Source organism: Carcharhinus amblyrhynchos, chromosome 5 (genome assembly GCF_965287045.1).
Source record: "Carcharhinus amblyrhynchos chromosome 5, sCarAmb.v2.hapA, whole genome shotgun sequence".
Taxonomy (NCBI): domain Eukaryota; kingdom Metazoa; phylum Chordata; class Chondrichthyes; order Carcharhiniformes; family Carcharhinidae; genus Carcharhinus; species Carcharhinus amblyrhynchos.
In genome coordinates, this window is record NC_137328.1 from 105,111,415 (window position 1) to 105,131,986 (window position 20,572).

The 20,572-nt window shown below is 44.2% G+C and overlaps 1 protein-coding gene across 2 annotated transcripts; it reads right to left on the reverse strand.

The window, feature by feature from the left end:
* Nucleotides 1-1,279: 1,279 nt before the first annotated feature.
* On the reverse strand, nucleotides 1,280-19,842 carry tlr3 (toll-like receptor 3). Of its 2 annotated transcripts, none has more exons than XM_080189382.1 (5): nucleotides 19,469-19,842; nucleotides 15,439-15,904; nucleotides 9,598-9,789; nucleotides 2,538-4,390; nucleotides 1,280-2,292 (listed from the first exon to the last, which is right to left on the reverse strand). In XM_080189382.1, the coding sequence occupies exons 2-5, from the start codon at nucleotides 15,865-15,867 to the stop codon at nucleotides 2,064-2,066; spliced, it is 2,703 nt and encodes a 900-aa protein (XP_080045508.1). In that variant the 5' UTR covers nucleotides 15,868-15,904; nucleotides 19,469-19,842; the 3' UTR covers nucleotides 1,280-2,063. The 2 variants fall into 2 exon arrangements, with proteins under 2 accessions (XP_080045508.1, XP_080045507.1); XM_080189381.1 differs by having other exon boundaries at nucleotides 19,425-19,842.
* Nucleotides 19,843-20,572: the final 730 nt, after the last annotated feature.

Consider the following 20,572-nt stretch of genomic DNA (forward strand, 5'->3'; position numbering starts at 1 on the left):
GTAAAAGGGATTTGAGTCAGAATTATAAAAATTTACAGCGTAGGAAGAGGCCATTCATTTGTGCCTTCAACGGCCATGTCAAACCCCACTTTCCAGCATCTCATCTGTGGCCTTGCAGGTTACAGCGTTTCAAAATACATATCCAAGTACCTTTTAAATGTTTTGAAGATTTCTGTCTCCACTATACTTTCAGGCAGTGAGTCCCATATCCTAAACACCCTCCAGGTCAAAAGAATCTCTCCTAGCACTCTTACTCTAAGCCTTTACCACCTTGTGATTCATGGATCCATGGGATCTAGGAGAATGCAGAAAGCTAGATATAAAATTAGCCCAGTGGCAGGAAACAAAGGCCATGATGTAGAGATGCTGGTATTGGACTGGGATGGACCCAGTAAGAAATCTCACAACACTAGATTAAAATCCAACAGGCTTATCTGGTAGCACGAGCTTTCAGATCACTCATCTGATGAAGGAGCTGTGCTCTGAAAGCTTGTGATACCAAATGAACCTGTTGGACTTTAACCTGGTGTTGTGAGACTTCTTACAGGAAACACAGGGTAATTGCTGATGGGTGCTTGATTCTGAAAAGCTGTTTCCAGTGCGGTTCCATGAGGCTTAGTATGGGGTCCCCTGCTTTTTGTGATATACATATATATAGATTAATGACCTGAATGTAAATGTGGTAGGAATGATCAAGAAGTTTGTAGACAATACAAAAATCAGCTGTGTGGTTGATGTGGAGGAGGATTCTTCCAGATTGCAGGAAGGTATCAATGGATTGGTCAAGTTGGGAGAAAAGTAACATGGAAATTGCGCAGTTCTGGTCGCACTGTGCGCAGTTCTGGTCGCCTCACTATAGGAAAGACGTAGAAGCTATTGAAAGGGTACAGAGGAGATTTACAAGGATGTTGCCTGGACTGGGAGGCATGCCTTATGAAGTTAGGTTGAGGGAGCTGGGAATCTTTTCCCTGGAGAGACGAAGGTTGAGAGGCGACCTGATAGAAGTTTATAAAATGTTGAGAGGAATAGATAGGGTGGATTCTCAGAGGCTATTTCCCCGGGTTGAAATGGTCGCTACGAGAGGACACAGATTGAAGGTGCGGGGAGGAAAGTACAGAAGTGATGTTAGGGGTAAGTTTTTCACTCAGAGGGTGGTGAGTGAATGGAATTGGCTGCCGTCAGTGGTGGTGGAGGCAAACTCGCTGGGGTCTTTTAAAAGACTTCTGGATGAGTATATGGGGTTTAATGGGATTGGGGGTTATAGATAGGTCTATAGATTGGTAGGTGTTGATGTGATCGGCGCAACTCGTGGGCCGAAGGGCCTGTTTGTGCTGTAGTGTTCTATGTTCTAGGAAATAAGCCCAGAGAAATGTGAGGTAATAGCACTTGGAGAGGTCAACCAATGTAAAGAATTACATAATAAGTGAGACGGTACTGAGAGGTGGAAGAAGTGAAAGACCCTTGAATAAGTGTCTATAGATCATAGAAGATAGCAGGAGAGGTCAATAAGATGGTTAAGGCATGGAATCCTTTATTAGATGAGGCATAGAATGTATGAGTGGTTGGATTATGCCAGAAACATACAAAACATTACTTAGATCACAACTCGAATATTTCCGTGCACTTATGGTCATCTTATTACAGAAAGGTTGTAATTGCATTAGAGAGGGTACAGAGGAGATTTAAGAGGGTGTTGTCAGGACCGATTTAAAGTGATTGACAAAAGAAGTGACATTGCGGAAGGTTTTTTACAGAGTGAGGGGTTAGGGTCTGGATTATACTGCTGAGAGTGTGATGACAGCAGGTTCAACGCAACATTCAAAGGAGAAATGGATCATGTTCGGAAGACGAAAGATTTGCACAGCTAGGAGGCAATGTTGAGAGAGTGGCACTTGGTGAGTTATTTTTGCAAAGGGAGAGTACAGGTCTGAAGAGCTGAATAGCTGCAGAAGGAGAGTATTCTATGATTCTGTTCAAACTTCTGTTTCTAATATTTGCCCCAAAGTAACCCTTTTTTTACCCTATGCATTAGACTCAAAAGTGTTTATTGCATTTCTCAAAAGTTACTGGACTTGATTACTTGAACCAAGCGCAACCTTAAGCTTTTGGTGAAAAGCAGGTATCCGCTCATTGTGCACAGGCCAGGACAGAATGCAGTGTGACTTGAACATTCCTCTTCGGAGGCAGAGCATCTGGTGTAATTTATAATCAGGGATGTCTTGTAAAAATATCAAAATGATTGCATCGCGGCTTTGTTGAATAGCTTGCTGCATGGCTTGATGCACTTTGAACCTGCAATCAGAAAAGCAACATATGATGTAGGGCATGGATATTTCTCCTGACCCGGCACAATTTGCATGTTAACCCGGTGAACGTTTGCCCTCCTGTTAAGGGGCCAGGGCAATGAAAATCACTGTCAGGCAGCCAGTGTCAGTGGATGGGAGATGGCCCGTGTAGAGTGTAGATAAAAGCAAAGACATGTCAGTCTGTTTTGGCCCTGTGAATACTTTGTAAATACATAATGGAAGTGAGCATACCTTCTGCACCAGGGATCCTTTAAAAGCTCGTGAGTCACGACAAAGATGATTTTTCTACTCTGGCTTATACTGTTCACAATGGATTCCAGCTCAGAAATCCCGACCTCGGAGTCCCTTTCTTCCAAACAAAACTGGAACACAGTTTGGTCATGTTGCTCCAAGGGCAATAAATTGTCGTTGACCCAGTCAGCGTCATTCCTGGCATGAATAATGTAAGCATCGTACTCAAATTGAACTTCCTGATGGTCTATCTCCTTAAAGCCAAATACCCGGTTGACAGAAACATTCCAGTAGAATTCGAACCTCCACCCCTGAAACTGAACCAGAAGCACAGTGAATATGAAGCCAAGTATCATGCTGCTACTGATTATGAATGCACCCTCAAAAGGGGCGACGTCTTTGCAGGGAGATACATCAAAAGCCACGACTGTTCGGTTGTGGTAACTTGGTGGGGTGTTGCAAATGTATTGACTGTTTAAGTTAGGAACACTGCTGTTGGTCTTATTAAGCCAGGTAACAAACCAGGAAATACTTTCACAAGTGCAGTCAAAAGGGTTCAATCCCATGTCGAGACCCATTAGGTTATTAAATACTTGGCTAAAAACACCTTTCTCGACAGAAGTGATCAGATTTTTCTGCAGATGTAGTAACTTGAGAGATCGCAAGTCATTAAAAACAACATCTGGAAGATAATTTAAGTTGTTCAAGCTTAAATCTAATTCACTGAGTTTATACAGTCCTTGAAACGCCTTCTCCGGGAGCTCGTCCAACCCATTGGTTTGCATATCAAGTATCTGGAGCTCCTTCATTCTGTTTAGGTAAAGAACCGGACCACCAGGGTTAACACTCTTCCAGAGCCGTGCCAAGTTATTGTGTTGCAATTTCAAAACCCGAAGCTGCTGGAGCTCCCGGAAGACATCTTTATCCAGATTGGCTAAATTATTGTTGCTAAGGTCAAGGACCGTGAGGTTGCGAAGCGGGTCAAATGGCGAGAGTTGAAAGTTCAGCGAGACGATATTTGACTTGCTCAGCATCAAGGTTTTCATGGAAGGGACGTGAACAAAAGATGTTGGGGTCAAAACCAACTTTGTGTTGTACGACAGGTATATTGCCTCGATCTCACCGAGACCCCGGAATTCCTCTCCCGTCAAGGTCTGAGCAATGGAGTTGAGACCTATGTCCAGTCTTTTCAGGTTCTTGAACCAGGAGAAGGCACCGCCATGTAGCTTGGAAATTTTTGTTTTTGTCAGATTGAGACTGACAAGGGGAGACTCGGCAAGAGAGACGAAAGTTTCATTACTGATGATTTTTAAGTCGACCAGGCAGTTGTACAGGCTAAGATATTGCAGACTGGTCAGGCCAGAGAATGTATGTGCCCTTATGCCTGCTATACTGTTATCCTCCAGATTGAGTTGCACCAGGTTTTTCAGCTCCTGAAATGAGTAATCGTCAATGAGAGATTCTGCTTCAATCCGGACGTTCTGCCCCTTGAGGCCTTTTTTCAAATTCAGCCACTTTAAATTTCCCAGTCCAGCAAATGTTTTGCGGGTGATATGACCGAGGCTGTTGTTCTCAAGGTGCAGGTACTCTAAGTTATGCAACCACTCAAACGAATTATCCTGCAGCGAAGTTAACCTGTTGTTGGACAGATCCAGGGATGTCAGGTTTGTTTTGCTTAGTCCGAGAAAAGTAGTGTTCTGTACTTTCACGTGTGTGTTCCTCAAAGAAAGCTCAACGATGTCAGTCTCTGACAATGCTTGACAGAGCTGCTCAGTGGTATTTGGACGGAGGAGAATATCGTCCATAATTAGAGCGTGTAAGCTTCCGATTTGGTTGAAACAATGACGGTCAATCTGGAAAAGAGCAAGGAAATACGTTGTTTATTTCTGAGAACAAAGAAAATTACAGCACGGAAACAGGCCCTTCGTCCCTCCAAGCCTGCACCCACCATGATGCCTGACTGAATTAAAACCCCCTACTCTTCCGGGGACCATATCCCTATTCTCATCCTATTCATGTATTTGTCCAGAAGCCCCTTAGAAGTCTTTATTGTATCTACTTCCACTACCTCCCGGGCAGTGAGTTCCAGGCACCCACCACCCTCTGTGTAAAAAACTTGCCTCGGACATCTCCTTTAAACTGTAGGCCTCTGAGCAACCTTCTACTGGCGTAGTTTTGAGTAATAAGAATACAAATATTTCTATTTATATAGTACCTCATCACACTGAAAAATCTCAAATTTATTGCTTTGCCTGAGTAACATCATAAAACACAACTATGTACAAACATATATTAATGTATAGAAATTTACATTCCCCTAGCAGATCATTTTAAATAATGATACAGTTCTCTATCCTAAGCAATTTTTCAAAGCCAATAATTTAAATTTGGATATTTTATTAGGGAGGAATAGTAACCCCTCCACTACAAACAACCTGGGGATTACCATTGATCCTAAACTGAATTGGTCCAGCCACATAAATACTATGGTTACAAGGGCTGGTCAGAGACTGGAAATTCTGTGGTCAGTAAGTCACCTCCTGAATCCTCAAATCTATCCGTCATCTACAAGACACAAGTCAGCAGTGTGTTGGAATATTCTCCACTTGGCTGGATGAGTGCAGCTCCAACAACACTCAAGAATTTCAACACCATCCATAAGACTATTAAATATAAGAGCAGAGTTAGGCCATTTGACCCATTGGGTATGGTCTGCCGTTCAATCACAGCTGATAAGTTTCTCATCCAGATTTTTTTCCTTTTCCCCATAACCTATCTCTGTCTTCAATATACTCAATGACCTGGCCTCCACAGCCCTCTGTAACAACGAATTCCACAGATTTACCACCCTCTGGCTGAAGAAATTCCTCCTCATCTCAGTTCTGAAGGGTTGTCCCATTACTTTGAGGCTGTGCCCTCGGATCCTAGTCTTATTGCTGCTGGAAACACCTTCCCCACGTCTACACCATCTGGACCTTTCATTATTCTGTAAGTTTCAATGAGATCCCCCCTCATCCTTCTAAACTCCATCCAGTTCAAAGACACTCAACGGCACTCCATCTACTACAATTAACATTCACTTTCCGTAACACATGCCCAGTGGCAGCAGTGTGTACCAGGTACAAGAGGCAGCGCAGAAACTTGCGAAACCTCCTTTGACAGGACCTTCTAAATTCATGGCTGTTACCAACGGGAAGGGCAACGGCAGCAGATGCCTGGGAACACCACCACCTGCAGATTCCCCTTCATCCTGACTTGGAAATATATTGTGGTTCTTTCATTGTCGCTGGGTCAAGATCCTGGAACTCCCTCCAGAACATCACTGTGGGTATACCTACACCACATGGACTGCAGCAATTGAAGAAAGGGGCTTGTCAACAACACTGAGATTCCAAAATAGAGAGAAATCAGAAACCTAATACTGTTAATTCACAAATATCACTCAGCTCGAGGCGTTACTGCTTGAAAATTACTCAACAGGAATTGATGAGTGTTAATTAGTTCAGAATTGGATATTGTGTATGTATAGACCACGTAGGCAATATGTCATTTTTATGTTGAAATTAGTGTTTGGATTTTGTAACTTCAGATTCCTGTGAAAAGCACAGGCTAAGAAACAGTAGGCGATATTGAATTTTCAGCATAATTAGTTACAATGAGTAATTGTCAGCTATTCTCCCTAAGGTAACTTTCTGTTTTATCATGCCAGCCATATCAGCTACCAAAGTTAACTTTTAAGTACTCTACCCTGAGGCTTAGAATGATAGAATCCTACAGTGCAGAAGGAGGCCATTTCGGGGGTCAGCTGGGGGAGTGGAGGCAGTCAGCCTGCTTGGGTGGCGGGGTTGGGGGGGCGGCACTGCATGGGGTGGAGTCGGGACTGCAGGGGTTGGGGGGTCATAGCTATCAGTTGCGAGGGGTCTGGAGATCGGGGCAGGCCAGAAAGGGGGTTAAATACATGTTTGGCTACAGGTTTCCATGTCACATAGTGTAACCTGCAGCAGCACACCTTCTGGACCTGACTCATCAGAAAGTGGCAGCACTGCAGAGGTGAGAGCAGGGTGCAAAGGTCACCATCTTCCAGAATCCTATAGTGCAGATCGCTATCTGTGTGGGAATTTGCACTTTATCCCCATGTCTGCATGGGTTTCCTCCAGGTGCTCAGGTTTCCTCCCACAGTCCAGAGGTGTGTGGGTTAAATTGATTGATCATGCTAAATTAACCCTAGTGTCAGAGGGATTAGCAGTGTAAATGCACGGGATTGTGGAAATAGGGCCTGGGTGGGATTGTGGTTGGTACAGACTCGATGGGCTGTAAGCTTCTTTCTGTAGGGATGCAATGACTTTCAGCCCAATCAGTCTGTGTCAGCTTTTACCAGCTTTTGGGATGGCACAGTGGCCCAGTGGTTAGCACTGCTGCCACACATTGCCTGTTTGATTCCCAGCTTCGGTCACTGCCTGTGTGGAGACTGCATGTTCTCTCCGTGTCTGTATGGGTTTCCTCCCACAGTCTGAAATTTGTATTGGTTAGATGCATTGGCTGTGCTAAATTCTCCCTCAGCATACCTGAACAGGTACCAGAGTGTGGCGATTGGGAGATTTTCACAGTAACTTCATTGCAGTGTTAATGTAAGCCTACTTGTGACGCTAATAAATAAACTTCTCCTTCCCAATTTTCTATGCTGAAGTATTAATCTATTTTTTAAGGTTGCCGGCCTGCACTCCATTTTACCAGCCTCTTCTGCTTTTGGTTCAGATTTACCTCCTCCTTGCTCCTACTGTTCATGTTCTCTGCTTTTCTGTATCTTTACACCTATTTCCTCCTTTTTCTTTTACGATATTCCAGGCCACTTTATTGACAATTCCTTTCCATATTCCCTCCATTGCCCTTTTGTTATGGCTCTAATTGATTGTTTGTTCAGATCAAGGTAAATAATCCAATCGCACTTATCTATTCTGCTCCCGTAACCTTTTTACTCTTAATCTACTTATCCATTCCTGAATGTGCTCACAGCGTCTGATTCAACCATTAACCCTGGAAATGAATTCCTCAGCCTCACAATTCTCACCGCAAGGAAGCCTTTTCTACTCTCTAAATCTCTTGTGTATCTTGCCTCTCATTCTTATTCCCTCAGTTACTGGAGACTGTTTGCTTCTTTCTTCAGAATTTCTATCAAACATTATAAATCCCTACAGAGCAGAAGGAGATCATTCAGCCCATTGAACCAGTTCTACCCAAGCTCTATCCCTGTAACTCCCACATATTTACCCTGCTAATCTTCCTGGCAATTAAGTGTGGCCAATCCACCTTTGGTATGTGGGAGGAAACCGGAGCATCCAGAGGAAACCCAGACAGACACGAGGAGAACATACAGACAGTGATCCAAGGCTGGAATTGAACCTGGGTCGCTGGCGCTGTGAGGCAGCAGTGCTAACCACTGTGCCACCGTGCCGCTCTCTCTGGCAGCGTCTCCTGTTTGAGCATTTTTCTTAGCCAATGTTGTTAACAGTTCTCTCTCCTCCAGCACCATCTCTTACCCCTATAAATCTGTTATCAAACAAACTCACATTCGACCCCTCTGTCTTTGCAATAGGGCTAACCACTTTGACAAAAGCAGGATCAAAATCTTAAGAACATAAGAACATAAGAAATAGGAGCAGGAGTAGGCCATCCAGCCCTTCGAGCCTGCCCCGCCATTCAATAAGATCATGGCTGATCTGTTGTGGCTCAGTTCCACTTTCCCGCCCTCTCCCCATAACCCTTAATCCCCTCTCTTATCAAGAACCCATCAACCCGCTTCTTAAAAATATTTAGCGAGGCAGCCTCCACCACTTCAACGGGCAGAGAATTCCAGAGATTCACCACCCTTTGAGTGAAGAAGTTCCTCCTCAACTCCGTTCTAAACCGCCTCCCCTTTATCTTGAGGCTGTGCCCCCTAGTCCTACTGTCTTTTTTGAGCGGTAAGAGTCTCTCCACCTCTATCCTATCCATCCCATTCATCATCTTATACGTCTCAATGAGATCTCCCCTCATTCTTCTAAACTCTAGCGAGTACAAGCCTAGTTTATTCAGCCTCTCCTCATAGCTCAACCCCCTCAACTCCGGTATCAGCCTAGTAAACCTCCTCTGCACTCCCTCCAGGGCCAAAATATCCTTGTGCAGGTGCGGCGCCCAAAACTGCACACAGTAAGAACATAAGAACATAAGAACATAAGAAATAGGAGCAGGAGTAGGCCATCTAGCCCTTCGAGCCTGCCCCGCCATTCAATAAGATCATGGCTGATCTGTTGTGGCTCAGTTCCACTTTCCTGCCCTCTCCCCATAACCCTTAATCCCCTCTCTTATCAAGAACCCATCAACCCGCTTCTTAAAAATATTTAGCGAGGCAGCCTCCACCACTTCAACGGGCAGAGAATTCCAGAGATTCACCACCCTTTGAGTGAAGAAGTTCCTCCTCAACTCCGTTCTAAACCGCCTCCCCTTTATCTTGAGGCTGTGCCCCCTAGTCCTACTGTCTTTTTTGAGCGGGAAGAGTCTCTCCACCTCTATCCTATCCATCCCATTCATCATCTTATACGTCTCAATGAGATCTCCCCTCATTCTTCTAAACTCTAACGAGTACAAGCCCAGTTTATTCAGCCTCTCCTCATAGCTCAATCCCCTCAACTCCGGTATCAGCCTAGTAAACCTCCTCTGCACTCCCTCCAGGGCCAAAATATCCTTGCGCAGGTGCGGCGCCCAAAACTGCACACAGTACTCCAGCTGCGGCCTCACCAATGCCCTATACAGCTGCAGCAAGACCTCCCTACTTTTATATTCAATCCCCCTCGCTATGAAGGCCAGCATCCCATTCGCCTTCCTGACCACCTGCTGCACCTGCAAGCTGCAAATCTTCATCTCTGTTTCTCTCCCCTGACCAGGGCGCACAAGCTGGTGACTCTGAAATGTGGCAGTTTCCATTGGGCTGGCACATAGTTTGTACGCGCCTACCTCATTCCTTAAATTAATCTAGTGGAGAGTGTAGCCATGGGCTGACTCCCCAGCACAAAAACATCATTACCTCAGTTAGCTTGTTGGATGACAAATCGAGCTGCTCCAATGTGGTGTTCTTGAGAAAGCTAAAATCATCGTTCTTCAGCTGTGTGATTTTGTTTGCAGATAGTGCCAATCTCTGCAGGCTTAGCAACTGTGGCTGAGTGCCCAGTTTACCAGAAACCAGTTTGTTGTGAGACACATCCAGGACCTTCAAGTCCTTAAAAAACAGAAAAGCACAATCAAGTTAGAGCCAACTCAAGAACAGCTTCTTCCCAGGTGCCAGCAGACTGTTGAATGGACCTACCTCGCAGTAAATTTAAAGTTTATTTGTTGGTCACAAGGTTTACATTACCACTGCAATGAAGTTACTGTGAATTCCCCTTATCGCCACACTCTGGCACCTGTTTGGGTCAATGCACCTAGTGGGAGAACAGAACTCCCACTCACCTGATGAAGGAGCAGTGCTCTGAAAGCTAGTGGCATTTGCTACCAAATAAATCTATTGGACTTCAACCTGGTGTTGTGAGACTTCTTAACGGGGAGAACGTGCAGACTCCGCACAGACAAGTGATCCAAGCTAGGGATCGAACCCAGGTCTTGCCGCCTGCCTCAGAATTTCCTGGCTTTCCTCAGTGGCTGAAGATTAGGCTTCACTTGGACTGTCAAAAGTCATGTTAATAAACTGGGAGGGAGGATTCCCAGCTTGTCACCTCATTTGTCTTCCCCTTCCCCACTTTTTTTTTCTCATCTTTCAGAATTAGTCTTCTGTTGTATTAAAGTTTGGGTCACTAGACTGCGCTCCATTTTGCAGCTTCAACCATCTTCTTTTCAGATTTACCCCCTCCTTGCCCCTGCTAATCACATTTTCCACTTGTTACTTATTTTGAACCGTCTCTTTTTATCCTGTAAAATGCCAGAAAATTTTACTGATAATTCCTCATGTTTATTTCCTGTTCTGATCCCAGTTGATAGTCTGCTATTTTGCAGTAACATCAACTGGTCTGACCCATGAGACAAAGCATTTGCAGCAGATTGACTTTTTGAAAGTTCCAACATTTAAAGTTTTCACTTTCTAATTTTCAACACACTGCGACTTTATATTTGCCAATAATTTAATGTTAAAACCTGACAAATAGTTTTCCTGAACATAAAATTAATAAATCATATGTTTAGCAGGTAGCACAGTGATTAGCACTGCTGCCTCACAGCGCCAGGGACCTTGGTTCAATTCCCAGCTTGGGTCACTGTCTGTGCAGAGTCTGCACATTCTGCCTGTGTCTGCATGGGTTTTCTCTGAGTGCTCCAATTTTTTTGCCAAAATCCAAAAAACATGCTGGGTACATATATTGGCCATGCTAAATTCTCACTCAGTGTACAAAACAGTCATCATGTTTAAAGTTTATTTATTAGTGTCACAAGTAGGCTTACATTAACACTGCAATGAAGTTACTGTGAAAATCCCCTAGTCACCACACTCTGGCGCCTGTTCGGACACACTGAGGGAGAACTTAGCACCTGACATGTCTTTCAGACTGTGGGAGGAAACTGGAACACCTGGAGGAAACCCACGCAAACTCCACAGTGACCCAAGCTGGGAATCGAAGCCGGATTAGGGAATTTTCACAGTAACCGCATTGCAATGTTAACGTAAGCCTACTTGTGATACGAACAAATAAACTTTTAAAAGCTAATTAGATTTAGTTTTCTCAAGCCTAGGCAAGTCTACAGCCCCACCAAGTGGCTACAAGTAGAAACTGCAACACCCTGGGTATTGCAGTTCCCACTTATTGTCAGCAGATGGAAGTGTAATATCTACATAGTGACAAAACAACAATTGCAATATAAGACTCTTTGCGTGACCTGCATGTTTGGAGCAGAACATTGTGAGATAAAAACTATCAATTAACTGCAGATTATTACAATGATTTAACTGTATTTGTCCGTTCCTTTCCCTGCCCAATAATTGTGGATGTAATTCAGGCTAATTCAATGCATGCAAAATGCTTTGGGGTGTTTCTGAGTGATGTGATGAGGTGCTACAATACAAATCTTTCCTTTTCCCTGAATGAGGACATCAGTACACACCAAGTACCCACACCATCTCCAGCCTTCGATAATGCTATCATGCCTGGTGGGGTGGGGGGAAGCAGCTGCCCAACAATATTACGACTATTTAAAATAAATTTCTGGATAATCTTAACAAGGATTTGCATCAGGAGCACACCCAGTGCTTTGACCATTACTGCAACTCCTCAATTTGGTTACTGCTGGGGAGGGGAAGGGGGGCGGGGGTGGGGGGTGCAATGACCTAGAGTACTATCGCCAGACTATTAATCCAGAAACTCAGCTGATACACTGGGGATCCGAGTTCAAATCCCTCCACAGCAGATAGTGGAATTTGAATTCAAAAGCAAAATCTAGAATTAAGAATCTACTGATGATCATGAAACTGTTGTCAATTGTTGGAAAAAACCCGTCCGATTCACTGATGCCCTTTAGGTAAGGAAATCTGCCATTTTACCTGGTCTGGCCTACATGTGAGTCCAGAGCCACAGCAATGTGGTTGACTCTCAACTGCCCTCAGGCACCTGATGGGCAATAAATGCTGGCCAGCCAGTGATGCCCATGACCTACAAATGAATTTAAAAAGATGATTTTTTTTTACTCAATTCAGAGCCTGCAAGGCAGTACACTGCACGCTCAGCCAGCAGCATGCGTTTATCGCGGACTACCCAAGTCTGCATCATCTTCTCATCACCACCCTAAAGCTAAGACTCCCTGTCAAAATGGAGGAACCTGTGTTTTATAGGCTGATCTAATATGTAGCTGAGTACCACAGAGCAACAGGGTCAAAGGTTCAATTTGGTGGAAGAGCCAATCTCAGCAACAAGGATCTGGGGGCACACCAGAGGGATCTGTCATGGTTTAGGAGCATTGGAAATAGTTCTAGGATCAAGGAGAGTTCGGAATAAGGCCTGGGCATTGGTAAAAATCCAAGAGGAAACTTGGGATCCAAGAATGAATAAGTATGGGATGAGGTATCCTGAGATCCAGCAGGACTGAGAAGGATTGGTGAAGATTGTCATTCAGCTAAAGGAAAAATAAAACCATTATGAATGAAATGATATAATGTTCTTGATATCATTGACATATTTTCTAACTAACCATGAGTAATATCACGAGCTATGTTATAAATTAATGCATTGATTGTGTGTTTTATGCACTGTAATTACATATTTCTGCATCGCACTTACAATAGATTGAGCCAAAAAAAAGGCAATTTACAACCGGAATACACAAAATGCTGGAAAGGTTCAGCAGGTCTGGCAGCATCTCTGGAGAAAAGACGATGAGAGACAGAAGGAGAGATAGAGTAAATGTTTCCTTTCATCAGAACTGGGTGAAGTTAGAAATTAGTTTTGAGTAAAATAAAGGAGGGAAATGGTATAAAAGGAAATATCTGTGATATGTGAAAGCAGAAAAAGTTGAATGAGACAACGTTTTACGGTGCATGGTCAAAGGGAGTGGTAATGGGGTAAGTAAAGAAACAAGAGATGTGTCCAGAGGAGGTGTGAACGGCAGGATCCTGAACGGCTGCTGTCCGGGAAAGTAAAAATAAAGCAAAGTTTCTTTATTAGTCACAAGTAAGGCTTACATTAACACTGCAATAAAATTTGCAAGAAATTTCCCTAGTCGCCACACTCTGGCTCCTGTTTGGGTCAATGCACCTGACCAGTACGTCTTTAAGACTATAGGAGGAAACCAGAGTACCCGGAGAAAACCCACACAGACACAGGGAAAACGTACAGACTCCGCATAGACAGTGACCCAAGCTGGAATTGAACCTGGGTCCCTGGCACTGTGAGGCAGCAGTGCTAACCACTGTGCCACCATGCTGCCCACAGAAGTAAAGAGAAACGAGTGGAAAAAACAAACAAACAGAAAATCAAAATGTGGATAGAGATTACGATCTGAGATTGTATTACTGAGGTTGTCACACCATGCAAGGTATCACGCTTAATAAACTCACAAAGGAATATGCTGAATCAGTTCAACACAAAAGGATTACATAAGGGTGCTTTTTACATTTCCTCACCCCGCCTGTTTTCAGCAGGGGTGGGGGAGCACTTAAAATTGGGTGGGTGCCCATAAGTGGCACCCATTTCTGAGTTCAGCCCCATAATACTGGCATGCATCAGAATTGGCAGCCTGCCAGCTATATTCAACCAAATGATCAAGAATCAGCCTGTTAAGGAAGGAAACCAAAACTGCACATGGTATTTGAGATGTGATCTCACCAATGCTTTGTATAACTGGAGGATAATATCCTTACTTTTATGTTCAATTCCTCTTGCAATAAAAGTTAACATTCCATTAGCCATTTGATTATATGCTGCTTTTGTATACTAACTGATTGTAACTCCTGCATAAGAACAGCTAGATCCCTCTGCACCACAGAATTCTGCAGTCATTCTCCACTTCAGTAATGCTCTGTCTTTATTCTTCCTGCCAAAGTGAACCACTTCATACTTTGCCATATTATACTCCATCTGTCAGATTTTTACCCACGCGCTTATCTATATTTGTTTAGCCATGGTAAATGTGGTAATTGTGTGGGGTTATAGGATGGGGCACTGTGGGCAGAGGGTGGGGGAGGGGAGGCGGCCTGGGTGGGATACTCTTTTAGAGACTTGGTGCAGGCTTGATGGTCTGAATGGCCTCTTTCTGCAACCTCCATGTATCCTCTTCATATCTAAGTTATCAATGTAAATTGTAAAAAGTTGAGGTCCCAATACAGATCCTGTGGGACTCGACTATCACATGCTCTCAGTCAGAAAAAGACTCATTTATGCATACTCCTTGTTTTCTGCCAGCCAGTCAATCTTCTATCCAGGCCAATATTCTCTATGACATGAGTTTTTATTTTTCTGCAATAAACTTTGATGTGGCACCTTACCAATTGCCTTTTAAAAATCCAAATATAGTACATTTACAGGCTCTCTTTTATCCACAGCAGGTGTTGCTCCTTCAAAGAACTCGAATAAATCGGTTAAACAAAATTTCTCCTTGCTGACTCTTCCCAATTACTGTAGTTTCTCCAAGTGCCCAGCTATCTCCCCCGTAATGATTGGTTCGAAAACCTTCTCCATGACGGACATCACGTTTACTGCCCTGTGGTTTTCTGCCACTTTCCCTTCTTCAATGCAGAGGTTATATTTGCTATTTTACAGTCTGATGGAACCTTTCCCGAATCTTGTGAATTTTGGAAAATTAACACCAACCCATCTATTACCTCATTGGACACCATTTTTAAGACTCTTAGATGAAATCCAACAGGGCATGGATACTTGTCAGCCTGTGGCTCCGCCCCAGTTTGTTCAGTATCGCTTCCCTGGTGATTCCAAATTCACCAAGTTCCTCCCTACCCTCCACCTGCTGATTCACAGTTATTACCGAAATGTATTTTCTATCCTCTATACTGAGGACAGAAGCAAAGTATTTGTTCATTTCATCTGCCATTTCCTTATTCTCTGCTACTAATTCCCCATTGCCCCTCTCCAGAGCACCAGCATTTACTTTACTTACTCTTTTCCTGTTCAAATACCTGTAGAAACCCTTGGGGCGGGATTTTCCGGCCACCTCGCCCCAAGACCAGAAAATCCCGCCTGAAATCAAGGGACAGTGATTCTTGTGGCGGATGGGAGAGGAAATTCCCCCCCTTGCTGTCGGTTTTTACATTTCTAGCCAGCTTCCTTTCATACTCTAATTTCTTTCTCCTGATTAACCTTCTTATCATTCTCTGCCATCCTGTATATTCTGACTGTTGAATTTTTCTTTAGCCAATGGTAGAAGTGCTAACACTTACTTGAAGGTTTTTGAAAGGATCACCTGTGATCTCCTTGATCCTGTTGGACTGTAAGTGGAGCTCAGTCAGGCTGCTACAGGAAGAGAAGTAACGTACAGACAGGTGAGATAACTGGTTGTGTTCCAGTCCCAGAACGTGCAGAAATGGCAGAGCCTTGCATAGGTTCTCATCGATTTTAGCGATGACGTTGTATCCGGAACTCAACGTTCGGAGTTGGCTGTATGTAGACAGTACCGAAGCCGGCAAAGCCCTCAGCTGGTTGTGGGAGAGATTTAGTACTGTGATGTTCACAGGAAGGTCCGAAGGGATGTTAGAGAGCTTCAAGTGACTGCAGTCAGCAACCAGACCCTTTATTCTACATTGATTGACAGAGGCCATGATACCATGATATAACATAGCAAATCCAAAACTCAAGGCCTGGAAATACATTTTCACCTGTTTGATGTGAAATCTCTAGCATCTCATTCTATAAAAAAACATACACAAAAATGCACAATTATTAACATTCCAGTCTCTTATTTTAAATTGTATTTGCATTGCGTTTATGACAGGTAAACAAAATGGATTATCATTGTACAAACTTTTAGGAAATGAAATTTTATAGACCAATATAAAACTCAAATAATACCATCGCGCATTTACAATCATAGGTTAAAATAACCTATGAGGCACTGCCTCATTTTGTCCAATGTAAAAGTCGATTATAATGGTTCATACATGAAACAACAGTGTGCTAATAGCTAGGGGAAAGAGGATATTAAGGGGATTTAAGAACAGAAGAAATAGGAGCACCCTGCCCATCAAGTCAAGTTCACCATTCAATAAGATTGTGGCTGATCTGGGGATTCAACTTCATTTTCCCAAGTGCTTCCCGTAATTCCCTGGGGGCTCACAATTTGCCTATTCCAGCCTTATATGTATGTAACCCTGGAGAATCCGCAATCCTATGGGTGAGAATTCCAAAGATTCGCAACCTTTTGAGTGAAGAAATTTCTCTTCATCTCAGCCTCAAACGATCGATCCCCTAACCCTGAGACTTTGTCCCTGTGTTTCAGGTTCTCTGACCAATGGAAACAATCTCTCAGCGTCTACCCTATCAAGCCTCTTCAGCATTGTGTTGGTTTCAATGATTTCACCCTCATTGAATAAACTCCAGAGAATATAAGCCTATTTCACAGATTCATAGAACCCTACAGTGCAGAAAGAGGCCCTTCGGCCCATCGAGTCTGCACCGAACACAATCCCATATCCCTACATATTATACCCACTAACCCCTCTAACCTATGCATCCCTAGATACTAAGGACATTTCTTTAGCATGACCAATCAACCTAACCTGCACGTCTTTGGACTGTGGGAGGAAACCGGAGCACCCGGAGGAAACCCACGCAGACACGAGGAGAATGTGCAAACTCCACACAGACAGCGACCTGAGTCGGGAATCGAACCCAGGAGCCTGCAGCTGTGAAGCAGCAGTGCTAATCACTGTGCTACCGTGCCAGCCATCATGAGAAGCAAGTGTGTAATGTATGAGGAAGTGAACTGTTCCTGCGAAGTAAAAATGCCAGCGTGCACTTCTTCAACATTAGCAGTTTTGGTTCCTATATTTTCTGAAAGAGGTGCTGAAAGGTAACCAGTTGAGACACAGGGTATCAACAGTGTATTGAGGCTGTAACAACAGACTAGCAAAATAATCCAGCATCATACAGCACGCAGCAGACTAGGAATATGACAAGTTACTAAACCTCCCTATCTTCGGCAGGCACTGAAGATTCCTGGGCATAGTCGAGACCTGTATACCCCATTGGAAACCCATTTCTGAAAAGGATACTTAACAGGCATTAAACTGTCTATTAAAAGCAAATTGGGTGCCACGGTGGCACAGTGGTTAGCACTGCAACCTCACAGAGCCAAAGACCCGGGTTCAACTCCGGCCTCAGGTCACTGTCTGTATGGAGTTTGCATGTTCTCCCCATGTCTGCTTGGGTTTACTTCAGGTGTTCCGGTTTTCTCCCACAGTCCAAAGATGTGCAGGTTAGGTTAATCGGCCATGGTAAATTGCCCCTTAGTGTCGGGGGATTGGTGGGTAAAATATTTGGGGTTATGGAGATAGCCCCATAACCCAATCTCACCCAGTTGGGGGAGATTGTTGGCAGTTTGGTACAGGCTCGATAGACTGAACGGCCTCCTCCTGCATTGTAGGGAACAGAAAGTACTGGAAATTCTCAGCAGATCTGACAGCATCTGTGGAGAGAGAATTAGAGCCAAAATTTCAAGTCAGAATGGGTCATCTCTATTTAGTTCTATTCTCTCTCCACAGATACTGTCAGACCTGCTGAGATTTTCTGGCATTTCTGTTTTTGTTTCAAGCTAACAGTCAATGGGACTCGAAATGAAGATCTCATGATGAAGATTCCCTTCTTCAACCCTTTTCCCTATTCCAGCAACTTATCAACATTCCCTGGCAGTCTTCAGCTCTCAGCATGATTTACTGTGCTTCCCATTTTGAATACTTTCTGCAGTCACTCTGGTTCTAAATCTAAATCATTGTTCATCAGTGAATATAAGTAGTTTCAAAACAGAAATCATTTCTACCTGCTCGAGCTGAACCTGAATTCCCATTCTCGGTTCCCTTCCCACTAACCAGGCTTTGATCCAAATTCCCTGATCTCAGACCCTGCCACCCAGGGCAGCACGGTGACACAGTGGCTAGCACTGTTGCCTCACAGCACCAGGGACCTGGGTTCAACAGGCTTGGGTCATGGTCTGTGTGGAGTTTGCATGTTCCCCCTGTGTCTGCATGGGTTTCCTCCGGGTGCTCTGGTTTCCTCCCACAGTCTGAAAGACGTGCTGGTTAGGTACATTGACCTGAACAGGTGCCAGAGTGTGGAATTTCACTTCATTGCAGTATTAATGTAAACCCTACTCATGACTAATAAATAAAAACTTTAATCTTTTCCTATAGTCTCTGGCTGTCAAGCGTTTTCGGGAAGTTGTGTACATCTCACCTGTCTTTCGCCCATCTCCACTCCATTAAAGGACTCAGATCAGGTTTGTACTGCATACTTTACCTGTCTGAAACATCTCTGGACTCACTGGTTCTCACTGGCGAGTAACATACAAATTCTTCAGCCTACAGCCTGAGACAGATTTCCTAAGCATGTGCCTCTCGGCTGTCAGGGAAACTATCTGTGTGCAAATTAACTCGTACATTTTACAATGTTAACAGCGTTAGATAAGTTTTAAGTCTATTTTTTAGTGTCACAAGTAGGCTTACATTAACCCTGCAATGAAGTTACTATGAAAATCCCCTAGTCGCCACACTCTGTTTGGATACACTGAGGGGAAATTAAGCATGGCCAATGCACCTAACCAGCACAAGTTTTGAACTGTGGGAGGAAGCCAGAGCACCCAGAGGAAACCCATGCAGGCACGGGGAGAACATGCAGACTCCACACAGGCAGTGAATCGAACCTGGGTCCCTGGTGTTGTGAGGCAGCAGTGTTAATCACCCTGCCACCGTGCCACTCTCAGTCAATACAACATGTTGTCGCTTCCCACGAAACAACACTGACTACCCTTCTAAAGTAATTGATTAGGGTGGAGGTGTTCTGGAAGCATTTTGAAGACACAGAGGACATGAGATGAAATGCGAGTTCTTTCTTCTAACTGCAGAGTGTGACAGTGACAGTGTGCTTCTGTTGTGACAGAGATAACATTCCACCCTGTTGTACGAGGATTTGTTAATATTATTGTGACGCCCTGCTGTAGCTGGATGTGTAAAATCCACCTCGATACAAATCTCCTATCACTGTGGACGCTGATGGCTCTTACAGTTTTATAAACTGGGCACAGATACGAGTTTGCCCCTACTGCTAAAGTTAATACCCAGTTGTGCAGAAAGTCAGTGCTCCGGCGGAGGTGGGAGTGAATTTATCAAAGCCAGGCGCACACACGTTAAAATGATAAAATGGAAGTTAAGCTTACACCACAATACAATGGGCCTTTTTGGTTGACTTGAGCTGCCTCACCTTCCTCGCAGTATCAGTAAATGGGCAGGAGGCGGCTGCCCAGCTCTGTCCTGGTGAGTTTGCTCCGGACCACAGGGTCAGTTTCCTCTCCGCTAACAGCCCCTCATTGAGTTTACCCCAAGGAGAGTCACAGCTTGGTCCATGTCCCTCGTCTCCCTGAATCTCTGCTCTGCCCTGGCTGCACCCTCACAGCGTCTGCAGGGTGGCTGGGAACAAGCCTAAAAGAGGAAGCTCGCTGACAGGACTCTTCGGAGCAAGTCCCACAGGCGCAGCATCGCAGCCTTTCCGGGCTGCGGGGATATATTTCTGGCACCTTCCCGGTAGCACCTCTTCCCTTTTGCCACTTTCACTTTCGAGTGTGGAAGCATTCTGGGATGTTGGAACTCCTCTCCCGCTTTCCCCAACTCCTTCAGAGGCTGCTTGGAGGTAAGTCAGCCACTGTCGGAAAGAATTGTGAACCAATTGGACACCGTGGTCATGGCAGAGTTATTCCTCCTGGAAAGTGGAGGTTACCCACATGTAGGAACCGAAGGCACAGTCAGTGGGGTAATACCACCATTGAATGCAGGATGGAAAAGCTTTTCCGTGCTGTTCATTGATCATCAGTTTGGTCTCAATTCCCTGTCTTTACAACTAAAGAACAGATCTGATACCTTAACATTATGAGTAGTAGGGGTACTAACACTTTACGTTTGTTGTCACTCAGTAACGAAATGCCATGAATTAAGGCATTTCCCAAGGGAGAGAGGTTTGGGGAATTTGTTAATGTACAGTGTAAGGTTTAGAGTTTCAAGATATAAAACCCTTCTAATTAAAAGAAACTCAACGGTCCGAAGTTTTAATTTCACTTGTGCACGACCTACAAAGTGTGACTAACTGATGTTTATGAATTGATTAAGCAAGATTTTACATCTATTTAACAACAAGGAGTGAAGAGAACATCGAAGGTTCTCATCTTTCAAAACCCCAGGGTGTTGTCAATGTAGGCAGTTGCTGGTATTTTATGACCGGGCTGAGATGAGGCTTGTAAAATCCCGCCCACGACCAACAGAGAATTCCGTTCTGCGAGCCTCGCCCACCCAATTCTGGGGCGGGCCTGCCGGT